General features: G+C 48.5%; 8 protein-coding genes across 8 annotated transcripts; 3 read left to right on the forward strand and 5 right to left on the reverse strand.

The window, feature by feature from the left end:
• Window positions 1-985: 985 nt before the first annotated feature.
• On the forward strand, window positions 986-2,923 carry N7533_013080 (Zn(II)2Cys6 transcription factor; the record flags this gene model as incomplete). The annotated part of the gene is made up of 4 exons (XM_057109730.1): window positions 986-1,176; window positions 1,248-1,535; window positions 1,627-2,294; window positions 2,358-2,923. 4 exons carry the CDS (start codon window positions 986-988, stop codon window positions 2,921-2,923), a joined length of 1,713 nt encoding a protein of 570 aa, XP_056953315.1.
• Window positions 2,924-3,694: 771 nt separating this feature from the next.
• Window positions 3,695-4,407, reverse strand: N7533_013081 (peptide chain release factor family protein; the record flags this gene model as incomplete). Its single annotated transcript, XM_057109731.1, has 2 exons — window positions 3,695-4,111; window positions 4,216-4,407. The coding sequence occupies 2 exons, from the start codon at window positions 4,405-4,407 to the stop codon at window positions 3,695-3,697; spliced, it is 609 nt and encodes a 202-aa protein (XP_056953316.1).
• Window positions 4,408-4,793: 386 nt separating this feature from the next.
• On the reverse strand, window positions 4,794-14,395 carry N7533_013082 (uncharacterized protein; the record flags this gene model as incomplete). The annotated part of the gene is made up of 21 exons (XM_057109732.1): window positions 4,794-4,978; window positions 5,042-5,658; window positions 5,720-5,918; window positions 6,035-6,424; window positions 6,734-8,078; window positions 8,140-9,157; window positions 9,230-9,835; window positions 9,896-10,064; window positions 10,120-10,333; window positions 10,404-10,505; window positions 10,557-10,700; window positions 10,847-11,148; window positions 11,203-11,274; window positions 11,341-11,547; window positions 11,595-11,681; window positions 11,735-12,195; window positions 12,280-12,479; window positions 12,529-12,761; window positions 12,819-13,017; window positions 13,072-13,730; window positions 13,852-14,395. 21 exons carry the CDS (start codon window positions 14,393-14,395, stop codon window positions 4,794-4,796), a joined length of 7,953 nt encoding a protein of 2,650 aa, XP_056953317.1.
• Window positions 14,396-15,104: 709 nt separating this feature from the next.
• N7533_013083 (COG1/VPS51 family protein) lies at window positions 15,105-17,611 on the reverse strand (the record flags this gene model as incomplete). The annotated part of the gene is made up of 3 exons (XM_057109733.1): window positions 15,105-17,179; window positions 17,243-17,412; window positions 17,469-17,611. 3 exons carry the CDS (start codon window positions 17,609-17,611, stop codon window positions 15,105-15,107), a joined length of 2,388 nt encoding a protein of 795 aa, XP_056953318.1.
• A 195-nt stretch (window positions 17,612-17,806) lies between these two features.
• On the forward strand, window positions 17,807-19,175 carry cdc123 (cell proliferation protein CDC123; the record flags this gene model as incomplete). Its single annotated transcript, XM_057109734.1, has 2 exons — window positions 17,807-17,934; window positions 17,999-19,175. The coding sequence occupies 2 exons, from the start codon at window positions 17,807-17,809 to the stop codon at window positions 19,173-19,175; spliced, it is 1,305 nt and encodes a 434-aa protein (XP_056953319.1).
• A 1,508-nt stretch (window positions 19,176-20,683) lies between these two features.
• N7533_013085 (dodecenoyl-CoA isomerase) lies at window positions 20,684-21,571 on the reverse strand (the record flags this gene model as incomplete). The annotated part of the gene is made up of 2 exons (XM_057109735.1): window positions 20,684-21,320; window positions 21,381-21,571. 2 exons carry the CDS (start codon window positions 21,569-21,571, stop codon window positions 20,684-20,686), a joined length of 828 nt encoding a protein of 275 aa, XP_056953320.1.
• Window positions 21,572-22,026: 455 nt separating this feature from the next.
• On the forward strand, window positions 22,027-22,455 carry N7533_013086 (uncharacterized protein; the record flags this gene model as incomplete). The annotated part of the gene is made up of 2 exons (XM_057109736.1): window positions 22,027-22,077; window positions 22,198-22,455. 2 exons carry the CDS (start codon window positions 22,027-22,029, stop codon window positions 22,453-22,455), a joined length of 309 nt encoding a protein of 102 aa, XP_056953321.1.
• An 891-nt stretch (window positions 22,456-23,346) lies between these two features.
• N7533_013087 (serine palmitoyltransferase small subunit family protein) lies at window positions 23,347-23,832 on the reverse strand (the record flags this gene model as incomplete). Its single annotated transcript, XM_057109737.1, has 2 exons — window positions 23,347-23,597; window positions 23,715-23,832. 2 exons carry the CDS (start codon window positions 23,830-23,832, stop codon window positions 23,347-23,349), a joined length of 369 nt encoding a protein of 122 aa, XP_056953322.1.
• Window positions 23,833-24,435: the final 603 nt, after the last annotated feature.

Consider the following 24,435-nt stretch of genomic DNA (forward strand, 5'->3'; position numbering starts at 1 on the left):
GCCAAAAGCTCACGGTCATCGCAGAGGTTGCAATTTCGATGGTCCGCAACCCAAGTAAAACACGATATACGACATTGGCTCGAGTACCCGGCGTCTTATAAGCAGGCTTATTTGAGGCAACTCTTCGCGACCAGCACGAAGAATCATTCCTCGCAGACTACATTGTCGAGATCTTGGCTTGCAGTCCCAAGGAATAAGATCTGCATCATGTCGGATGACTAAGATTGGGTGTATGGTTTCATGAAGGATTCTTCAATCTCGGAAGCTGAAGTGACACGGAGATGGAGGGCGATATTCACGCCGCTTCAAGATCCTTTGACTTGTCGAGCTTGGAGCAAAAGGGCCTGCCATTTCGCCGGCCATCATGTTATTTGGTGGTGGCTTTGCTCGAGACCGATAAGTCCGAATGTTCGCTGGCTTTTCCAATCTGCCTTACCGATACACTTATCTCGACAAGTGGAAAGCCTTTCGGTGCGGTGCATGCCGCGGCAACAAGTGGTGTGTTAGACCTGAGGACGATGTATAAAAGACCTCACGATCGAGGGTTCCGGCTTAGAATACTACTACACGTAGCAGGATGGCCCTATCATCACGAGTGCTATTGACGTCTAATAAATTGGCGAATGGAAGAGAAATTGGCGTTGTATTATTCATATTCTCTTGATTTTAATTTTCCTTCGAGCTCTATCGCTTGACGATTTTGCTTAATATAACACTTATTGCTAATGATTCTAGTTTACTTTGTAAGTATAGATGATATGCCAAGCAATATTGACACCTGATATCTCAGGCGATGAGACTGCCAGGGTTACCCCAAGTGGGGAATGGACCCTCCCTCATCTTATCTTATACTCTTTTCTTTCCTTCCTACAATCGGGTCAATTCCATTGTGATTACCTAGGTGCACACCAAACACTCCCACCCCACCATGTCTCTCCTTTAATCCCCTCTTTCCCGGGGCTTTCGCTTTCTTGCTGGGTCCGCGATGCCGCCAGATCGAGGGCGCGCCTCTCGAGCGTGTGCCTCATGCAGAAAGCAGAAGACTCGTTGCTATGAACCTGGTGTTCCAGGAAAAGCCTGTCTCAGATGTGAACGTCTTCGTCAGAACTGCTCGCTGGTAGAGATTGAGGACCGTGAGACTGATCCGATAGCTCCGCCTTCTGGTACCGATGTGCGGTATGAATTACATTCTTCCCTAGTCCTAGCAGTGAAGTCTACCAAAAGACTCAGACTGACAAAATGACCAGACTTGAACGCCTGGAGAGAACAGTAGCAACCCTCCTGGATAGACTGGGGGAGGGTCCTGCCAGCATTGGCAATGACTCAAACACGCCGGCCAGCGCACTGACGAGCTCGGAAGCGGGTGACCCAACCCCAGCGGCCTTTAAGGAGACGGAATCTTCCGCCGCTCCGATCATGGTCATACGCGATCTGGCCACTGACCCAGGCCTGGAGCCGTCGCCTGACACCAAATCTCTGGGATCAGTGCTAGACGACCTCATTACCCCCGATCTGGCCCTTACCCTAATTTCAATGTATGTATGGCTGCATTCTTGGCACCCGCCTTGGAAAATTGGACTTGGAGCGCATGGTCTTTTGGCAGGTAGACTAACTCCCCCCTCGCAGTTTTCTCGAACATTATGGCGACTGGATTATGTGGGATCCAGAGTCCGACCCGGTGCCTCTTCTCCCTCGTGTGAGAAACTCACCGCTGCTTTTTTGCGCCTGCTGTCTCATAGCCGTGCGGTATACATCGGAAGAACTCGCCGCCAGTCTCGCCCCGAAACTATACGAATGTGCCCGCTCGCTGGTCTCGAGTACCCTTCTAGTGGCGCCCCAATCCCTCGAATTTTTTCAAGCCGCTCTAATTCTCTGCATGTGGTCGACCACCGTGGGACAGGTGCCCTTAAGTATCGATACATGGCTCCTTAGTGGATTTGCCCTCCAGCATTCTCAATCCAACCCGCTTTTTGCGGAGATCACGGCTCAATCACCGCCGTCTACTCGATTAGACGAGAAGACGGCTAGTCTTGGTTGTCTATGGAATCATTTGTGCTTGGCACACTTGCATTATTGCGTTGGTACCAGTCGTCGATCGATGCTGCGGTCCTGGCACATCGAACGGACACGCTTGATTCTGGACTCAGATCACGCGACCAATTTTGAAGTTCGCATGGTCGCGGAGATTCATCTCTACTGGACTTTATACCGGCATCTTATCGAGGCCCCGACCGACCTGTTAAAATCAGTGGCGGATCTACAAACTTGGAAAAAGGAGTGGGAATTTCTCCTCGGTAAAGATTCCCCCCTTCACAACCTCCCTTAATCCCGAACACGCTGACACATTTATTTCGCAGAACAACCAAGATCACAATTCCTTTCAATGGGCTTCCACTTCTCAAATCTAATTCTCTACGAACATGCTCTGAAATCGAAATCCGCTCGGGGCCGAGACTCGGTCGTTTCGGAGATGATTCGCCACTCAACCGCCATCCTCCACCTGCCCATGGACGCGGTCGATCAACACACCCGCCATTTGAGCGACCATATCTATCACATGATCACATTCGCGGCAATTGTGATCTGCCGTCTGCTCAGTAGCTACGAAACACAGCTAGCGGCTACGTATGCCATCGCCGAGCTGGACACTTTGATCTGCAATCTTGTCCAGTGGCTGCACGGAATCGGTCTCCCTTGTCACGCGGCGTATACCCTGGCCAATATTATTGCGAAGGTACATCAAAAGCTCCGACCTCGAGTTGTGGAGGCATTGCCTATTGCTGTACCCGTGGATGACTTTCCAGAGGACAGTTTTACGAATTATTATTTCCCGGAGTTTTTGGGGTTGGGCGCTTCGGCGGGTGGTAATTGGGATTTACTTTCTGATTTGAATTTCTTTCCGAGGAGTCCGGATAACTCTTGATTTGGATATCTGGAAGTAATTCGGAGCAGCATTCGTGTGACGTACAGGATGAAATCGACTGGAACAATCGTTATCACGGAAACGACACTCAATGATGCCCTGAGCCGTTTCAATTTCACCGACACAGGCTATGTAACAGAGCGGCCTCATAAAACTTCCCTATGTCGACAACGTTGTCATCACCGGCAATGGCTAAGAGTTCTTTCTTCGATCCATATTTGCGGATTTTATGCCGAGGCCACGGAAAAGGGGGGTTCGAACCCCTACGCAAATACGATGTTATAATTACATCCAAGACTGCGGATTTCATTTCGACTCTTCACCGCTGATTCAAGCCACCAACGGGCATTTGCAAATACGGCGAATCTTGATCTATACCGTGGAGCAACGCCGTTTACATCACAGGCGAGAAGAAATGCCGTATTCGTAGATAATGCGTTGGTGTCGAAGTTGCTCAAAGCCCTCGCAGTCCAATTCAAGGTCAAAGGCACGAAGTATCATGATGTGCTAGAATTGGCCAGATTCGAGCAATCTCGGTATTCGCTGACAGGTCGTAGTCGGCGAATTGACCAATTCAGATGAAGTAAATGTTATGTTATGTCCAATTTATTTGTCTTCTCAACCTTGGAATCCATCATTAAATATAGTACAAGTACATTCCAACAAAGTCAACGCCGAAGAGCAATCTAATATGCCCATATAAATGCAAGTAAATTATTACTGATCCCAGGTAACACCCTCCGAGTTCTCCAACAAGAGAGCCGACAGAATTTATATGCTTTCTTCCTTGCCCTTCACTGGCAGATTCTTTTTCGACTCAACCTTTTGCACCTCCCCCTCACTGGCAGTGGCATCCCGTCCATCCTCAAGTCCACCCTCAAGCCCACCTGCATCTGCGTCTAAAATCCCTTCCTCCCCAGACCCATCTTCAGCCTCTGCATTCTCCCCCTCCAAACCCCGATACTTCCTCCTAGCCTTCTTAATCTTACTAGCCTTCTTCTTCCTCGCCGCATCGGCCTTGATAGAAATTCGACTCGGAGCCTGGTCCCCCTTTAGGTGAGCCTCAACACGATCCGCCAACAACGACCGCGCAATATTATTATTCTGAGACTGGGAGCGCGTCGCTTGACATTTTATCACAATGCCGGATGGCTTGTGGCTGATTTGCACGGCGGAATTGGTTTTGTTCTGGCGGAGTTAGTTTCGTTGATACATCCACACTCTGTCCATTTATGTATCTTTCCTAGAGAACCCGGTTCAGGGTAATTGACGGATGGATTAGGAGTGCTTACGATCTTCTGCCCGCCTGGTCCGGTGCCTTTTAGGTAGGATATTGATAAGTCTTCGTCTTTGAGTTGGAGGCGTGGGGGTAGTGGCTTTTTGCCGAGGATTGAGTGGGATTGGGTGAATGGGCGGTGTTGTTGGAGGGATGGTTGTGTGAGTGGGAGCCTTATGGCTCGTGGTATTGAGCGGAATTGTGACATTTTTGGGAGATTGGGGATGATTGGAATGATGTTGGAACTAATTGGATGAGATGGCTGTTACTTTCTGGGGATGCCGATAAGATTGAGAGGCAGAATGGGATTGGGTAGGCGGTGGGTCCATAATACATTATGTATGCGAAGGGCAACGGGCAACGGGCAACGGGACATAGCCAAATTATGGTTAACTGGTTGCTGATTACTGGTTTAATAAATTAGGTGAGTTGTCTTATGATAATCGGAGTCAAGGGTTATTTGTAAGATTGTATATTGGGTATCAAAGTCTATATAGATTGTGTTGGTACAATGCTTCATCTATCTGAAGCAGGCATTGACAAAGAAAATGTTTCTCAAAAATGAATGGTGTATACAGGGCTATATGCTGTACATCAGCCCAGAGATTCGCCAAGGTGCGCCTCGGCAATAGATGGTGAGTTCTTCTGGGCCCCGGAGTCGTGGACGATATGGGTTTCTTTGGCGACCTCTTTCGCGACAGGTTGCTCTACCTCCTTGACGGCCTTCGGCTCCTGCACCTTGCGGGTTGAAGCGTACTTCAGGAAGATGATCGCCATGACTGGAAATGAAGTTAGAATCATAGTAGACTATAGGTACGGGTGGGGATTGAGGGGGAACTCACAAGCACAGGTGGCAACAGTCAACGCGGCGCGTCTTGTCAGAATCCACCGAAGTCCCTCAGCTTCACTCTTGCCGTCACTGTTGAGAGACACGGTGATCTTGTAGTTCAATTCTTGAACCGAAGTATCAATCATCCGCTGTTGTTCGCGCGTAGACATCTTGTGGTCATTGAACATGCCTTTGATCTCATCCTTCATGCCGGAAAGTTCCTGGGTAAGCCGCTGGGACAGAATGTCGATTTCGTGCTCTAGCTGGCCCCTCGACGCGCGCGAGTGTTGGACCTCGGAGTTTCGGGCGGTCTGAAGCGACTGCTGAAGTTCTGAGCAAGCTGCCTTGAAAAGGTAGGACTCGTTCTCTACGTCGGACTTGGAGGTCAGGCTTTGCTTTGCGAAATCGAGGTTATTTTGTAAGATGCTTCGGACAGCCTTCATAATCGTGATTGACTGCTCATTGGTGTAACCGCCTTTGTGAAGATCGAGGACTAAAGAGTAGGTATCGAAATGGTGGACGTAAGGCGCGGGACTCAGGTGTGGGGGTTTCTTGCCGGAGGAAATCGGTTCCCCGGATGGGGTGAGATATGTTGATGGAGAGGGCATATGGTACACTTCTTCGAAGGCGCTTTGATTCGCGTAGGGGGGGCATTTGCGACATTTCTTCGCCGACATCTTTAGAAGAGGACTTAGAGGAAGAATGTGGGTTTTCCGGGCTTTCATCTTCAACTTGTTCCTCCTCGATTTCGGGCTCGATAGAGGCCTCTGTCGTGGTCGGTTCGGCGGCAGATTGGTCCGTAGTATCTACAACCGGGGAATCCGTAGATTCAGAGGCAGAAGCAGCGTCAATGGCATCGTGTGTTTCCGTGGAGGAATCCGGGGTGGAGCCTGGGGTTGTGGTTCGGATTCGGATTCGGGTTCGGGTTCGGACTGCGACTGCGATGACTCTGGCGGGGAACTGTTCGACCCAGTGGTGTTTGTTTCCACCTGTGCCTCTCCCGTACCGTCCGCGACCTGGTCTGATGTGTTTTCAGCGGGCTTGGAGGAGTCGGGACGCATGCTCGGTTCAACGGCTGGACCATATCGTCGCTGGTAGGCCTGCTGGTGGCGTACCCGACTGGCGTGAAAGGTGCGGGAACGTGCAAATTGAAGTGATCGGTAGGTCCTTGGTTGGCATGACCGGACAGCCCGCATCAGACTCGGGTAGAGGAAGGGGAGTCGAGGGGTCGCCATGGTTGGAGGTGTTGAAAGGACAAAAGTTTCCCGACGGCCAACTTCCAGTGACGTTTTGGTTCCCCACGGCCACGCTGAGTCATCCCATGCAAACGAGACGCCACCAAGATTATAGCCGAGCAGATAGTAGTTTCTATCGTAGAGGGCCAGTGAATCAGTGGCTTAATTAATTGACAGATTTAGTAGCTAGCTTAAGTTACCAGATACCTCACATATGAGTGTGTACTAGTCAATTTCCGCTGTCATCGCCCATTTGGGGTCACTTGATTGGCCGAGAAAGAGTATACAACAATGTACATTACCAGGCACCGAGAACCAGAAGATAAAAACTAAAAATACTTTCAATTGATGGCAAGTTCTGCATCTATGGTAATCATAATATCTTTCCGAGTAGGAGATCCCAAACTATTTTGAGATTTTATTCAGCTTGCCCTGGATTTCCAGGACCACCTGACCGATCCCCTCCATACCGTCCAACGCATCCTGGAGTATGGTATCCGTAATAGATATCACCTCGGTGATAGGGCTGTCATGTATTCTCGCCTCCAGTCTTGACAAAACATGCTGCTCCGAATTGTTTCTGAAGGACTTTTCAGCTGCCCATAAGTCGCCCCTGAGAATGTCCAATGCCTCCAATTCGGTTGCTCGTAGCTCCTTATTTTTGAACAAGGAGCGAAGGCTATCTCTCATAGTACCAAGCATCGTTTTCACCAGGTCCTCTTCAACCAGGAATTCATACCCACGGGTGAACATTAGATATCGGAATCCAACATGGTAGGATTTGGGGATAAGAGGTTCCCCTCGTTTTATTGCACTCAAAAGCGATTGGCAATAATCATACAAGACAAGGTTGGATTTTCCGTGGATGCTCTTGGTGGATTTGCGTTTTTCATCAAAAATCTTCTTGGTTCGTCTCCATCGCCTTTGGAGAAACGAGACGCTGTTTGTCTCAGCCGGCGAGTATTCATCGGAATGCGAGGACTCGATGAACAGCGACCGAGCGGCAGAAGAATCTTGGTCATCTTGTTCAAATTGACCTTGTCGTTGATTTTTCAAGCACTCGCTAACCCTCAAGACTGGTGCCGAAGCGTCGACGAATCCTTGCAGGTATGTTGGGGCGGTACCTTTGTCGTTCAATGTGACAACTCGGAGGGTATTTTTCCCGGCATAGCATGAATACGGAGTCTTCACGCCTTCACGCAGCTTGGCTGGAGATTCTATCGTGTGGGAGGCCCAGTTGGGTGGGGCTACTAGTGCTAGGGTCTGTGATATTCCAAGGTTGTTGTTAGCATTCGAAATCTCATGGTTGATGGGATCATGAAATTCGAAGGGAGATATACATACCTTTGAGATCCGCGCTGATAAAGAATCTATTCCACGTGGTCGAGAAGGGTAGTGGGATAAATTAAGCAGCACCGTGAGCAGCAGGTCGAAAATTCGTCGTTTCGGGACAGCTGGAGACCTGAAGGTTTGTCGGCCCTTGATTTGTAATGGCAATTGGGTCGACCGACTTTCATTCTCAAGCCTCTCGAAAAGAATGCAGAATGAGATAATGATATCTCGGAGAGGCAGAATGCATTCCATTCTGTCCCTATCTCGTGGTTCCGCATCGCTCAACTCGAGTGGAGATCTGATGATATCAGGCAAATGTAGGAAGGCCCAGGAGGATGGCAAGACAACAGCATTGCCCGGGTTCATTGCACACAGAAAAGCCGTGACTCCAAACTCAATGACGGAAATAATAGGGTGAAACGTTGACAAGAACAATATGTTGGTGCTTCTTGCGGCACCGAGAAAGTCATGAAGGGCACGCGCCTGTTAAGAAGGTAATCAGTAGTGTACAAGTTAGTAAATGGTTTGATTCGAGAAGAAATACCAGCTCTGTTCGTTCCAAGTTTTGGCGTGCTCTTGGAGCTGCTCGGCGCACTCTCTCCAGGGCTCGAAGGGCCTCTTTAGTCGCAATCAATGCGTGATTAGAGGACAGCTGACGGCTTAGTTGAATGGAAGTTAACTTTCTCATAAGCGTCCGCGCAAATATTGTCGTTGCCCCCGGCCCAAGGGAGAAAGCAATCTGAATCTGTTCCAAAATACCAGTGAGGGTATGAATGTCGTACCAGTGCTTCTTCATTCGATAAAGAAGTGCGTCTTCCAAACAAGCTGCGAGGCAATGGTGATCTGCTCGTTGAAGTAGATACCGGGTATCCATGATAACTTCGCCGGATTGTTCCAGGGGCGTCACAAAATTCATCTTATCTTCAAGCTGCTGTAGCCAATACCTTCTGCGGCCTAGAAACTGTTTCTGAAAGGAATCCGCCATGACTTTGCGCTGATATATCCTGGTCATTTCGGCGTAGAAGCTCGAAATTATAACCAGCGACGCCAAATTTTGTCGGCATTTTTCAGAGTTCGGTCGCTCATGAAGCTGCCTGCAATCCCCTGTTCGATTCTTCATACACAATCCCCGTAGCAAAAAAGGTGTACAATGCCTGGGAAATTCCTGCGCATTTAGCTCTCTGGTAGACTTATCGAAGAGATCCATGGCGTGAGCAAACATGTCCCGAGCCCACGTTATAGCCCGCAGGGCAATTGCATCGTCTGTGTCATCGGAATCAAACTCGGAGACTGGCGAGCAATAACTTGCCCAGTATTGCTTAAGAGGCCCCTTTTCGTGTCTACCGAGGGTGTATATCCCACAAGCAAGGTAGAGTGGTGCCACCTCTGAATTTTTAATTTTCAGCTTTTGAGTTGAAGTTTGGGCTCGGTTCTGATATGAGCTCCAGAGTGAGCCCCTTGCTTGATGCTGAGTAGGACTTTGGACTGAAATCTGGGTTAGATTCCCTGCTTGGCTCCCGGCTTCATTCATTGTGTGATTCCGAGTGAGATTCTGGGGTGAGCTGTGGCTTAGATGTAGGGTTAATTCCCCGATCAAATGCCCACATCTTAGAAGCATCTCTCTGGGGAGGTACCTAGTCGTAGATACTCCCAGATGCCTTTGGAAACAGAACGCAACCAAAGCAAGATAACCATAATTGCACAAAATGGCATCAGCCGGCAGTCGCATCCACTCAAAGGCTTTGGGATCTCCGAGATCTTCCATCGTGACATCCAACATGTCAAAGACAATTTTCCACCCGGAGAAGTGATCCTTGATCCAGATAACATCGTGAAAGTCCTCGGAAATTTGTTTCGCTTTGTCGAAAAATCCAACTTCGAGAACGCCTTTCCTGGACCACATACTTGACACTATGGCATAGTTCAAGACTTGTTTAAAGGTTTCTGGCTCGACTTCGCTGACCAAGTTGTGCTCTTTCACAGTTTCCACTGCTTCTAGCACGTTTCCGTATTCGACATGTGTCTCATATAGTTGGATCCAGTTTTCATTCGCGGCGTAGTACGAACAAAGATCATCCATCAAGTCAAACTCGATGAAGAAGTTGACCTTTTCGGCTTCGGATCCAAGAAGATTGATAGTCGCAACTCTCAAGTGGGAAGAAATTCGTCCCTGTTTCAGCAGAATATTGCATAGGCGTGAGTACCGTTGTCGGATATTGGCATCGAGCTTGTCGGGATTCCTATGAAAAAGACAAATCAGCATTTGGTTTGACTAATAGAGAAATTTGATCGAGGCATACCGGCCAAGGTAGATGATAAGATCGTCGAACTGATCTCCTCTTTGAAGGACTTCAACAGCCTTCTCAAAATCTCCATCAGCGTCGTAGCATTCCGATGAAGCTTGGAAGAACAGCCCTAGCTCGTAAAGCTTGGCCGCCCTCTGAAGCTGGCCCTGGTTCTTCCAAATCTCTAGAAAGAGGTTAGAAGTGGTTGCAACGATTTCTTTCATTCCAAAGGAACTGACCGGCAGCCTTTTCATGTTTGCCAATTTGCTCGTAGCATTCCGCAGCATCTTCCAGCATATTTATTCCAAGGAATAGCTCGATTGCTTTCTCAAAGTATCTTGTTGATCCATCGATGTCTGAGAATTTTCGACTTCTACCCTCTCGACGGCAATCGAATGCCTCTGCACGCTCAGCGCCTTCGGAATCGCCGGCCTTGATATAGCAGAAAATAGCCTTGGATCATTCATCAGCTCCTACTCAAACAGTTTAATCATGAAACTCGGAAATATTTGAGTATACTGACCGCTTGGTAGTTCATCTGGTGGAAAAGCTGTGTTGCTCGCTTCTTCCACTGCGTGGGATCGACGGAACCGCCTGCTCGAAGAGCCTTTAGCTTTTCTGTAGACTAAAAACCAAATTAGCCAAGTCATATTAGAATAAGCAAGGACAATCATACTTGCTCGTCTTTCTTCCTTGCAACGTCAACGAGCGCTAGGCTGTTGTTCTCAGTGAGTGCTTTGACTATTGAATCCAAGGCACTTTCGCTGGTTTCCATGAACCATAACTGCTTCCGTGCCCGGGTCACTGCGACGTAGAGTTGCTAGAAGAGATGTTAGACCGTCCACTTCCATGAAAGAATATCTATATCTCCAGGAGGCTTCTCACTTTTAACTCTGCGCACAAGGCCTATTCAAGCTCGGTCAGTATTTTGAAACAAAACGTGGGAAATTCGAATGATGCACCCACCGCATGCTTCCTCGAATCAAATTCGCCGCGCGGCTCTTGCGCCAGCAAATGTAGACATCGATAGCTGCTTCCAAGACCACTACCCCCGAAGAAGTCGTAGATGAGGACATCGTCGAATTCCATTCCTTTGCTCTGAAGAACTGTGAGAACCAAAGCCACCTCGCCGATTTCATTTTGTAATTTGACTTTCGAATCATCGTCTCGCACAAGGATTACTTGTTCAGCTCCAAAGTTCGCTACTTTGTCGTTCATTTTCGTCACACCGATCATTTTCGACGAGAGAACAGAGCAATCAAATCCAGCTGAAAGGGATCAGTTTTGAGTTATTTGACGTTTACTTCTGGGAGCCCACTTACCAAAAATGATGGGTACTGGGCCATCGATCTGGCCAACCTCAGGATTCAATTTGTCGATGGTTTCGGGGAATCCTGAAAGCCAATGTCAGCCCCGAAGGCATAATAGATCATTTCAAGTTATGACTTCTCATGACTTACCACTCCAAAGCACTTGCATGACCCACGACGCGAAGCTCAGAATGCCCTGGTGGGAACGGTAGTTTCTTGCCAGCATAAACTGGCTCGGCTTGGCAACGTTCTGTTTCAAGAAGGCCGCAGTAGACTTATGTTCGTCAAAGAAGGCAGCTCTGACTTCGGGGAAGCGGAACACCGAATCTTTCGAAATGCACTGCGCAGTATCGCCCGCTGGATATATTTTGTTAGCGTAACCATTTCCAAGTTAATTCACGAACCCAAGTTGTTACCTAAATGGATCCCACGAGCATTGAACACGGCTTTGAAAAGCAGAACGATATCGACACATCTTAGATCTTGGATCTCTAGATAAAACATGTCAGCCGTCACGAAGTAAAAAGTGAGAGGGTGAACTCACCATCGACGTAAATCTCTTCGAAACAACGACGTAACTGAGATGCGAAATTCACGTCCTCCGCGATGTATTTCAGCAAATCCATGACCCGGTCCAAATCATCAATTTGAACGCGCTGCTTTTTCAGCCTCTCATACCGCTCATAGACATCAAAGGCCTTTTCGCGATCTGCCACGCCTGGAAAAGCAGGCGATACCTTCGATCCCTTGGGCACATATTCGTCACGGGAAAGTGCACGCAGGCTTTGAGCACAGATTCTTGACCCCCGGATGACTCCCATGATTTCTGCAAAAAGGAGTTCCGGCGGGCATCCTTGGGGGGCAAATGCGGAAAGGCAGCCCCAGTACTCGTACTTGAAAATATGAAAATCAATGACTGGGGCTGCTTTCAAGTTAACTTTTTGCTCGGATTTGCCTTTCGATCTTGCACGGTTTCCTTCATTGAACTTTTGTCGGTCGGCATTTCTATCCATGGTCAGCATAATGTAATGCATGGAATTGGATCGGATTTGAACATCAGAATGAATGACTCCGAATGAGGACACCTACTGCATGCTCTTCTCCAACATCCCAAGAAATTTGTCGAACGTGCAGACAAACGGGAAGTTCACATCTTGTAACTTCAAGATTTCATCTGGCTCCTCGTCCGGTGGTATCCAGGGACTGGAGATACCCAACGCAGTGTCAATCAGATTTCTTGCGTAAAGCTTGAGTTTTGCGGCCAGATGAGGAGACCGGGTGAGCAGGAGCTATGATAATTAGTAAAATAAACCCTTTTGGTTTGAATGACTGACTGACCTGTTTCATTCTGTTCGAATGTGGAATGGCTTCTCGAGCTTGATGTTTACCAAGAAGCTGAAAAAGAAGACATGTTGTCTTGCCAGTACCACTTCGTCCCAGTATCAAACTTGATGTTTTGGAATGGTTGACGATTGCAATCTCTTCCTGTGACAGGTCGAATGGGAACTCCTCGTAACCCTTTGTATTTGAAAGAGCCTTGAGAAACGAGTCCGTGACATTGGTAAATTTTCCTGGCGTGAGAAATGTAAATTAGTCCGGGCTTTGCGAGCGAGGCCAATTCCCCTCACCTAGCAGGTCGACCAAGACTTGACTTTTATTAGCCGCCTTTTTGGGTTGACTCGTAGAGTTATAAACTGGCAAAATCTCCCAGCGCTGAGGGACGTAGCTCCCGTCGGGGAGCTTGGTTGGGGCCTGTTTGCAGACATCCACGGTGTCTTCAGTGAAATACTGCTGCAGGTCGATTATGCGGTCGACCGCCGGAAGAAGCTACGGTTCACGATAAGTATGTGTAAAATTTGAATGTGTGAGAATGAGACATACCTGTTCGCGGTTGACCATGTCCCAAACTTTGATGATTTGGCCAAATTGCTTTCGTGCCGTCAACTCATCATAGTAACCGACATCGACCTGCCATAAGATGAAGATACCTCCAGGAAGAGGGCTATAGCGAAGGGGGATCACGGGCATCGAATCTACCTTCGATCCATGAGGTACTTGCCGGGTTCGCTTTTTCCAGCCTCGCCCTTGAGCTAGCTCTCGGAGATTGTATTCCACCTGTGGGAATTTTCCCTCTTCGATGAGCTTTTTGATTTTCTCCATCGCCATGTCGGAAAGGAGAACTTTCCAGGCCCCGACACGCTCGCCGTAGAGATTGATCTGCTCCGCAGTCGTGGCAATTGGGTAAACGTTGGGATCATCTTCCATCGTAGGAAGGGGGGCGAAAACTCCTGCCAGTCTCTCCGAGCATAGTCGGCAAGGGAAACTATCCACCGCTGCGCTGATGAGCTGAGGTATCTTTTGTTGAATGTGTTCCTTGGTACTGGCTAAGCCATTCATCCCTCGGGGCATTGGGATATGCAGCTTCTCGAGACCTTCCTTGATAAATGAAGGGAACTCAAACTCCTTTCTCGCATGGGTTTGATTTGTCTTCTTTGCGTCTGGGTCGAGGGCTCTCATTTTGTTGAGGGGCATGATGTTCTCTTGTTTGAGAGTTGGATCTTTTTTTCGTAACCTGGACGGGTTTGGTGAACTCTTCGAGTTGATGAATCAATTCCTGAATGTTGCTCCATTCGGTAAATGAGTCGTTGATTCCATGGTCACCGGGACAGGCATTGCAAAGGTGGAGGGTTCTTTCGGCCAGGTTCTCCACTGCCGCCTGTCCAAGAAGCTGCTGGTGCTGTTTTGAAGTGACCCATCGCTGAATGACCTCGGCATACTTCTCACTGGCCAAAAGCTGTTCGAACATATTCTTCTTTTCCAAGAGCAACGTCAATACCTCCCGGAGGTAGACTGTGAGGTGGTTGGTGACGATGGGCAAGGCAGAACCTGCGAGTTCGATGCACTGAGTGAGTGAAAACGGGCCGTTTTGGATTCGAATGATAGGAGCTGCGATATTTTTGAAGATATCAACCGAGACTTGATAAGAGAGGTTTTTCTTGTCCAACTTGTCGAACACCTTGCAGAGACGCGCGATTATCTGGGCTGGCCGCAGTATCATACAATCATGCACAGACTGGTCCTTCATGAAAAGTGAGAGGTCGACATTCCGTTTTTCTAGCCTGGCGACGGCATGGTTTAAGAACTTTTGCTCGGGCTCTGTTTCCTGAAGGAGAAGGTTGTAAAAAGGACAATTTGTCAGAGCCATGGCGTGAAGTTGAGAGGTCGATGCCCCGCGCACGAACTGGCGAGTGTCGACGAGAAGGAGGCAATGAAACACGTAGATAGAACAAGGAGAGGTTGAGTTGCAATAAATTTGAGAGCTTTGAAATTTGAAAACAATCTCTTTGATGTGGTATGGGAATTGTGGTTGTGGTTGGAGGTTGGTGGTTGGAGGAGAATGGAAGAAGGCAGGCAAAAGGAAGGCAACAACACGGCAGCGGGTAAACAAAGACTGGTGTAAGAGATATCCTTAATTTCTATGGCTCCTATGAGAGTTGCTGGATTTCTATTTAGTATTCGAGTTTGCTTTTGTGATTATTTGGTACCTGGGTTGTCTCCACGTTGTAGTGCAACTCTTGCGAGCATAGTGCCGGGTAAGTGATACGTTTGATATCCAACCTTTGAGATTCTAGACCCTTTAAAATGATGAATTGAATGAATGTCTGGGCGCCAGTAGAGAATGAAGTCAGGGTGTATTGACTCGAAATTTCCGAGGTGATGGGCTGGACAACAAGTACTAGTATTTCAATGTGGAAAACTTGAAATTAAGGAATTCAGTTTTCTAGTTATTACCAGGTTTGAAGCATGCGATAATTGATAGGCAAAGAGCAAGGAGTCGAGACGAGAGGGAACAAAGAAATTATGCTTTAGTGTCACGCTAGTCTAACAGGAGAATAATGTAAGTATATGCAGGCCTATTGCTCTGCCAACAATCCAAACAACAACTCAGTCCGCTTCCAATACTCTTGGCCCATCTTCTGCATAGACTTGAGCATATCCGGGGTGGTATCGGCACTCTTTTGGATACGACCTGCGACATCAGCCAGCTGAGCCGGGTCGCCCAGCATGTGGGCAAGATAGATGGCGTCGAAGAAGAGTTGGATTTTCCAGTCGCGAATGGTATCAGAGCGAGAAGGGTCTTCGGAGACTTCTGGTTTATTCTTTTGTTCCTTTGACACGGAGACAGGCTCATCCTCCTTGCCGTCCTCCTTGTCCTCTTTAGAATCATCACCCTTCGTCTCTGGTGACTCGCTGGAATCACCTGGGGAGTTCCAGGTTTCCAGCTCATCTAAGGAAGATCCAATCAGAGCCTCGAGCTGTGTTTGTAGTGCCTCCTTCAAGACTCTCAAAGTCGACGGGTCCCACAAATCAGACCCGTTCTCTTCCATGATAGCGGCCAGGCGGCGGAGATATTTGAATGCACCTGGAGATGGTTGGACCGGAGCTGAAGGCTCACCTTCCCAGAGGGACCGGCCGGGAACAACCTTGAGCTTTTTTGTCTCTGGATGGGTGTTGGACGATGGGACAAAGGATAGGGAGCCAGCTTGGGCCACAATTTCGGCCGCGAGAAGTTTTTGCAGACCCGGCACAACATCGCTAGAGAAGAGGAAGTCATCTGCAATGAAGCCCGTGGGAATATCGCGACGAACGAGTCGAATGAGTCGCAGCAGGAATGTGGCCTTTTCGCTTTGACGCGATGACCCAAATGCATTGAAAGCCTCACCGAACGAAGCCTGGAGGGTGGTAAATGCTTGGCGCATTGCCGTTTGTAAAGAATCGGACAAAAGGCGCGGATCTTCCTCATTCAGTTGAGGGATAATGTTTATATCGTCATCTTCAACTTCACTACCGACCAGAACATCGGCCCATCTAAGCCGACGAAGTGAGTCGATAGACTGGTTCACGTCCCGAATAGAAGCGAGCCAAGATTGGTATTTAACCAGAACCGCGGATACGTCAGCATCACGACCAAGAAGCTTGTCAGTGACGGATTGCTTGAAAGTTGCAGCGCCGTTGGAGTAGTCTGCAGAGATGATATCCGAGTCCCAAAGTGACCCATTCGAGTTGTGATGTTTTGAAGTATCCCAGGATGAGATTGTTGCAGAAATGTGACTAGATAGTTCGTCGATTGTTTGCACTTTTGTGGCCAGGACGCGTTTGAGATTGTCATTGAAAACGCCACGAAGGCGCTCAAGCACGTTCACCGAGCGGTGCATAATATTAGATCCCCATGATTCCAGCCAAAGCTCAAAGGTTTCGGTACGTAGAGACAAAAGTTCCTGAAAGTCATTGCTATGAGTGAGACTCTTTTGGCAACCTTCGGCAAAATTCTCAAACGCAGTTAATGACCACTCCTTAATGGAATCCACACCTTCACTGCGGCTTAAATCACTCAGCTTGATATATGGCGTGAAGTTAATGACTCCTGGGGCTGCGAAGCGGCCAAGAATCTCGATCTCCAGACCATCCAAGCTACGAATTTCTGGGTCAGATAAGACTGGCCTAGACTTGAGTTTTGATAGCACATCGGTGAATTGGCGCGATCGCAGGATCTTGGAAGTATGGAGGGTGGCAACAAGAAGGCGGAGTGTCTTGGGAATGTTCTCGCGTGTCTTCTCTAGCTGGCTGGTGATGACGCCAAGGCGCACTTGGTGGAATTTGTGGATAGCTTCATCGGAGGAAGGGCTTGAAACGAGACAATAAGCGGCCAGTGATTCTATAATGGTTTCCTCAGTGGAATTTGAAGATGCCAGGCGCTTATCAATCCGATTCAAAAGGGTAAGACGTAAGGATGCCAGTTGCTTGCGGAGGTCATCGAGGAATGGCGGAGTCGATTCCTGCTGAGATATGGTCTTGTGTAGAAGACGCGAGACCACCAAGATCTTCGCGACTAATAAAAGCGAGGCGCGTCGTCGCAACAGTCGCGCAATTGATGTCGTACACCGGTGGAGGAGAGCCAGCTGGGCCCCAAACGTATACTTATCGGCATCTAAACAACGATGTTAGAAATTGCAGAAAGACATCACATAGATAATCAACCCCTATTACATACCCTTTTCCACTATATCCCGCTTCATCTGTCGCGCATGCTGGTGTTTCTTTTCAACCAAGCGCGGGTTGCATCGCCGTCCAACGTCAGACAATATCGAATCCACTTCCTGAATCTCTTTATTCATCACCACAATTGTTTCGGCCGTCCCAACAAGCTCTCGGTAGCGAGTACTATCAAACATCAAGATCAGTTAAATGTACCATATTATTCGACAAGAACCACTTACCCCACGAGAGCTCGGAGCTTCTCCTTATTGCTCGCGATGTCGCGGCGCAATTCCTGTTCCAACCGACGGACGGTAGGAATCGGGTATTGAAACGCATCTTGCCATGATTTCAGGCTCTGGGGATCTGGGGCCTCCGGGGCCATTTTGGCGACGATGTTGGGGTGAAGTTGATGGCCGCGTTGAGACCAAATCAGCCCGTTGCGGGCTTCCGAAGGCTTATGTCAGCTATCTTATCGGCAGGTGACTCAAAGAAAAAAGATCCCCGCGTTCTCAAGGTTCCCCTCGTCATTTTCAACTTTGGAATACCTTTCATTTTTGATTCATTGTTGACTTTCACAATGCCTCTAATGGAGTCTGAAGGTGTACCAATCGAGTCAACCTCGAATGGCCTTCCCGATCGCTTGCCATTCCCACCCATCACATACTCACATATTCTGCACTGCTCATATCACGATTGGCATCCGCGGTATGCCGATTAAATTGATCCCCAACTAAATTATTTTTGACTGTTTTCTCTAACAATCTCCCAGGTATCGGACCCTCACACCCAAGTCGAAGATAATCCCTTTGCCTGAACAATTCGTTTCATACCTCCGCGCCGATGGCATCCTCCTACCACCCGAAAACCGTCCCCGAACTGAAGACGATGACTACGATACATTCTCAGACGACGGCGAAGAGGAGGTAGACCCCTCACTAGAATGGCCAGAAGTTCACACACAAGTGAAAAGCATAATCTCCGACTTCCGCCAAGTCACCCCAAAACTCAACTGGAGCGCCCCGAAAGACGCAACCTTCATGTCCGCCACAAACGACACAAAATGCCAAACACCGAACGACATCTACCTCCTTCTCAAAAGCAGCGACTTTATCACACATGACCTCGACCACCCCTTTGATGACTGCGTTCCGGACCAGGAAAACGAAGATGATGGTGCTGCTGCTCCAGCCGATGGACCCCTCCCGGAGGTCCCTTACCACCTAGTCTTGCGCAAATACGTCAATTTCAATCCTTCACTTGAGTTCCGCTGCTTCGTCCGCAATCGCAAACTTCTTTGCATGTGCCAGCGGGATCAGAATCACTTCGATTTCCTATTCCCGATGCGCGATATGTTGCGCTCCCGCATCCAGTCCTTCTTCGATGAGAAGCTGCGCGATACATTTCCCGACCCGAACTTCACTTTTGATGTGTATATCCCCGCGCCGCACCAGCGTATCTGGTTGATCGATATCAATCCCTGGGCCCAGCGTACCGACCCGCTTCTTTTCAGTTGGCTTGAAATCTTGACCATGAAGGACCCTGTTGGTTTTGAAGAGGAAGAGGATGATATGGCTGGGGGCGTTGTGCGGATTTCTCTCCATGATGGCAGTGTTACGGAATTGGATGCGAATGGTCAGCCTGTGGATGACTCTGGTTCGTCTTCGGATGAGGAGGAGGATCTCGATAACGTCACTCCCAAGGGCCTGGATGGCGGAGAGGATGATGAATTCGCTCCCTTCCTACCGGAGTTCCGTCTCATCAAGAAGAATGACCCCGAGGCATACTCCTTTGCGACACCACAGTACTCGGCACATAAGGTGCCAAGAGACTTGGTTGATGCTTCACTCGCTGGTCCGGGTGGTATGAGTGAATTTATGGGTAAATGGCAGGATATTTTGCAGAATCAGATGCGCCAGCAACAAGCAGAGAGCAGTGATTCGGAATAAGGAAAAAAAAGTTCACACCATCTAGGGTGATGAATCCGCACTGGCAGGCATATATTTTGCTAATACTCTGTTGCGCGAATACTCATGATTGCATTTAATGGCGAAACTTAGGTAGACTCAAAATTTAATCCATTTTCACTTCCCCCATCACTAGTAGTAGCTATTAGTAGTAGTCTCTAGGTCGTCTTACTACTGCTACCTCCTAGGTGCTACTAGTAGTCACCAATGGATGCCCAGATTCGAACTTGAACCTTGAAGATCAATATCACAAAACTAACTGTGGACGTCAATGGATAAAGCTGTCTGTTAGAGCTCATACTAGTACTATAATTAAATGTATTCAAGTTGAGTTCCAAGGAACTGGCATTCAATTTCACGAGCTCACTCTTGCTGTTACCTACCTAGGTATTAATCCCTCTTTCTATTAAGGGGAAGGGGAATCAAAAAAGTCGAATACCTAGTGGAAACTACTAGTTAGTTAGTAGCTCCACAGTTCCTCGGGCCGAAGCTTCAACAATGATCTGCATAAACGCCTCGTGGGCGTAACGACGTTTTTTCACTGGGAAACCCCCAGAAGAACTATTGAACTTTGTAATGAATTCACGACACCTTAGGTGAACGCCTTGCCTCACACACTATAAGCAATAAATTACAAAACTACCAAAAGCATATGAAAAGCAATGGCCCACGGCTAAGAAATTTGCTAAATACTGCCAGGGCTCATTCAAGTTGATGATCTTATTATGTACTAGTCTATCTCAACGCCCCCGTTATGCCAAAATCCACAGAGAAATCATTTGCACCTTCCATTTGGTGTGTTGCGGAGTTACTAGTTATTCAGTCATTGATAAGCTGACCTGATGGTCTTTTTCTGTACGCGTGGTCATTTTCTAGAACATACCACGCAAACTTTCGATTTACAGTCTCCCAGGCTAACATCCTTCTTACATGTTGCTTCGGGACCAAGCTGAAGACAGATTAGACGTTGGATGCAGCTAGACAACGGGGAATATTCATACCATCGGTTTCGCAGCCATGGACAGGCCAGCAAGGGTGAGAATAACAAAAGTGAGACGCATAGTGAGAAAGGGACGATTGCGGAAATGATATGGCTTGTAATCAAAGGAAGATTATCATGTGAGAAAAAAAGAACTTTCAATATCATCGCTTTAAATGGGCGAACATACAGAGTCTTTTATTATACTTCGACCCCCGGGTTTATTTGGTTCGGGGATCCGAATCGACGGCAATAGTACAGGTTACAGAATAGTTCTGAAAACCTCCAAGGAACTTGATGGTTCCAAGGTTAGTATGAAATCCGAAGTATTTATGCCCAGGTACCATGTTACAACTGGAAAAAAGGATCAACTCGAGATATCATTCACTCTAATCATGAGTCTAACTCAATCATATACTTATTTACAAATCTACCAGGGAACCGAGCCTCCCCTCCTCCTCCCCGCAACCACAGCGACAACGACAGGACAGAACCCCGCACAAAGACCTACCTAAAGCTTATGCTTCTTCTCACCAGAAGCCAGTTTCCGGAATTCCTCCTGAGGAACCCCGCTAAGGAACCTCTCCAACCCCATAAACGCCTCAATCCCATTCTGACGATCAAGCAACTCCCGCTCCGGCCTCCGCACAAGCTCCTTAATCTTCAACAGACTAGACTGATTCAAATGCGTCCCAAGCCGCTCCTCAACCTCCTCAAGCACAAGCTTCAAAAAGCCATCCGAATCATCCTTCTTCCCGCTTGGCGCTTGGATAACCTTATTCACGAATCCAGTCGAAACAAGGTCCTCGCACGGAATCCGCTTGCTCATCAGCAGGGCCTCGTTTGCCTTTGCGATGCCGAGACGCTCGACGAAGGCGCGGCTAGCCCCGCCTTCGGCAACTAGGCCCAGTGAGCTGAAGGGCGTTAGGAGGAATGTGTGTGGTGTTGCGTAGATGAAGTCTGCGTGCGCGACTAGGGCTGCGGAGAGGCCGACGGCGGGCCCGTTTAGGGCTACGACGAGGATTTTGTTGTGGTTGTAGAATGTGCGGGTTACGTCTGTGTTGTTTGCGACGAAGCTTTTCACTAGGTCGCGGCGGACGTTGGAGTTTAGGTCGCCGTTGGGTCGGCTGCTGGTTACGTCTGCGCCGCTGGATGGAGAATGGGGTTAGCTGGAATAGAGTATATGGGAATCGGATTGGGGTGCATACGCGGAGAAGAATCGGCCAGTACCGGTTAGGACGGTGATGTAGATGTCATCGCGTTTTTCGACTTCTCGGAGACGTTCGCCCAACAGGTAGTACAGGTCTTGGTTTAGGGCATTGAGCTTGTCCGGCCGGTTGAGAGTGATAATCGCAACGCGGTCTTGGTAATTAACGGTAATGAGTTGTTCGTTGGACATCTTTGCTGATGATGAATGAATTGGACTTGATTTTTGGGGGAAAAGGTGAAGTGGAGATTAGTCTGAGGAAGAATGATATGAGGGCAACATCGAATAGAAATACAAATACAAAAAAGGCACGACCAAGTCAACCGGGGGTGTCGGCAAGTCCCATCGAGGCTCCCCCAAAGCGCCTTCCTTTTTTGCGGGGAGCCGAGGCCCGCGGCTGGTCAGGTGATATGGATGAGTAATCGTATTTGCATTAATCGATGCATCCCACACCGCCTGAATTTTCTGCCCGCCAACATCAGACAATTCGAGATCATCCGAGTCGGCTTGGATATAGGAACATTTGATATCTCCAATATTGCACAGAGACCCCGCATTCAAAGGTCTATCGCGACCCTCATTTCTGTCTTATCAGAACAATCAATCCTAAACCAGAGCCTCGGGTCCACACTTCAAACTTACCCACCATGTCGTCCTTCATCCGCAAACTCCAGGGCGGAAACCTGGAAGTCGTCAAGGTAAGCCAAGCCAAGCCAACGCCAGGCAACTCACTCTGCCGGCCAAACTGCACTGGAACTAATTCCTTCAATCCTAATGTTACCCGCATTTGCCCACCTCCCCCGCTAACATCGTCTCAGTTCGGCATGTACGTTCTCTTCCCAATCGGTTGGATGTATTACTTCGGCACAAACCTCGACGACCGCTTCCACACGAAGGACTTCTGGCCTACAGCCGAACAATCGCACAAGATCCCGATAGACAAGGAGGAGATTGATAAGGAGTTGGCTCGTATGCGCATGGTTGATGGTATCAAGCGGGAGCGAGCGGAGAAGGAGCGCCAAGCGCTGGCTGCTGTCCAGGCTCAGGCTCAGGCTCAGGCGCAACCGGAACAATAAGCTGATTTTGCGAAACTTTGCTTATCTTATCCGTGATCGAGTGTATGATACCATGGCCTCTTATTCAGAGGGCTCGCGGGGTAGCGGGGGAAAAATGTGTCTTGAAGTGAAGATAGAAGAGATTATCTGCTCGATCTGATCCCATTGCGCGACACGAAACGAGTTATGCGATTAGTCTCTGTTTTGGTTGCCTTTCTTCTGCACGAGTACGAGGTGCCCCACTTACGGGGGTGCTTTGGTGCGTCGTGGGAGTTACACTTGTTGTGTTGCGAACTATGTACTTGTACAACACTCTCCTCTGGGCATATTTGGCGTTTTTGGGGCTTGGGAAATTCCATTTGTTTATATTTTTTCGTCTGTGAACTGTCAATATCAATTTACTTGCAATATCTTGCATCATCCGAACCTTACTAGTAGTACCTAGTCCGAGTTGTGATTACTACTATCAAAGTCTACGTTTCTTTCCGAGTCTGCAACACAGAAGGGTATCCATTAAAGATAAAGCTGTGCGCTCATAAAAATATGCACATGATAATCATACAGTATAAGTTTGCCCAAAAGGCCATGGGGAAAAAAAGACACAAGATAAAGATAAAACATGACCATGAAATCCCCGCAACGCGGAGACAAATTATTATCGATAAGTCACAGTCCCAGCAACCGCCTCTGAAATGACAGAAGCGCCGGGAGCGATTCGGAAAGAGAAGGGGAAAAAAACGCCTTGGATGCGCCGGCCGGCCGGAATGGCATAAAGCATCATGGCAAAAGGGATCGAACTCCTCGGCTCAAACAATATTAATGGAGCGCGATGTTTCTGTATGTGCTTTCCTTTTTTTGGATAAGGTTGGTTTGACCCGTTTCCCTTTTGCCAGCAACGAGTATTTGGCTCTCTTACAATTCGGCGAGACGGTGTTGAGTTGTCGTGGCGGCCGCGGCGTTCTTGGCGGTTTCGTAGACGACTTCGAGTCCGGCTGTGGCACTCTCGCCGAAGACGGAGCTTATGGAGCCCAGACGGCTGGAGATGAAGGGTCGCTCGCCGGCCCAGTAGTAGTAGAGGTGGCCGTAGATCGAACGGAGGTGATCGGGAAGATAGATATAGATTCCAGCGGCGATCATAGTGATGAGGGTGAGAAGGAGGGAGTCTGTTGGAATTGATCATTAACAATTGGACATTGCAAAGGGGGGTTGGGGGAGAGGCATAGTGCCCTCTCATATCCCTGCTGATCCTGGAAACTGGCAGGGCTGACGATGATACGTACTGAAGATGAATTTTTCGGTCGGCGTCAACATGTAGATGGCAAAGGTCACCTCATACTGGTAGATCTTCAACCGAATCCAGCGCACGAAGCTTGTCAGGATCCAGAGTAGGAAAGTCATCGTGGAGGTATCGTAGGTGGGTGGGTTGTTCGGTCTTGTCTTTGCTGGTCCGGCCCCTGATCGGTAGTCGGCGGAGAATTGACGGTCTTGGCGCGGTGACTTTCGTTCAGGCTGAGATCTCAAGTGGCGGCCACAGAAAGAATCCAGTAGTTAACCAGATCGGTGGAAAGGTACTAGGACCGAGGTACTCTGTTAAATTGAGAACAGTTTTCGACGCGCGCAGGCTGTCGGGGAGACGGAAGTTGGCGGGAGTTGAATCGACGGGTGTTGGAGAATTCCCGAGGGCTTGAAAAGAAAGAATAGAGGGGATTAAAAATGCGATTTAGAGACCAAAGGTGGGAAGAATGGAGAAACCGAATAATAATAATAGGCGTGGTTAAAGGAGAGTTGAAAGGATGGAGATGTTGAAGAAAAGGCCGAGAGTCTCGACGGGGTTGCAGGGTTGCGGCAGAAAATGGTTGCTCCGCCACCACTTTTGGTGCCTGGCGGACACCGCCTACATTCACCGTTTCATCTACTTGAGTTTAGTATTCTATTTGCTAATATATTGAATGCTAATCTATCTAGGCATTGAATACTATTCAGTAGTAATTATTCGAAACA

This window comes from Penicillium manginii, assembly GCF_028828005.1.
Source record: "Penicillium manginii strain IBT 31320 chromosome Unknown utg000010l:1.0-1143873.0:1.0-1144522.0, whole genome shotgun sequence".
Lineage (NCBI taxonomy): Eukaryota > Fungi > Ascomycota > Eurotiomycetes > Eurotiales > Aspergillaceae > Penicillium > Penicillium manginii.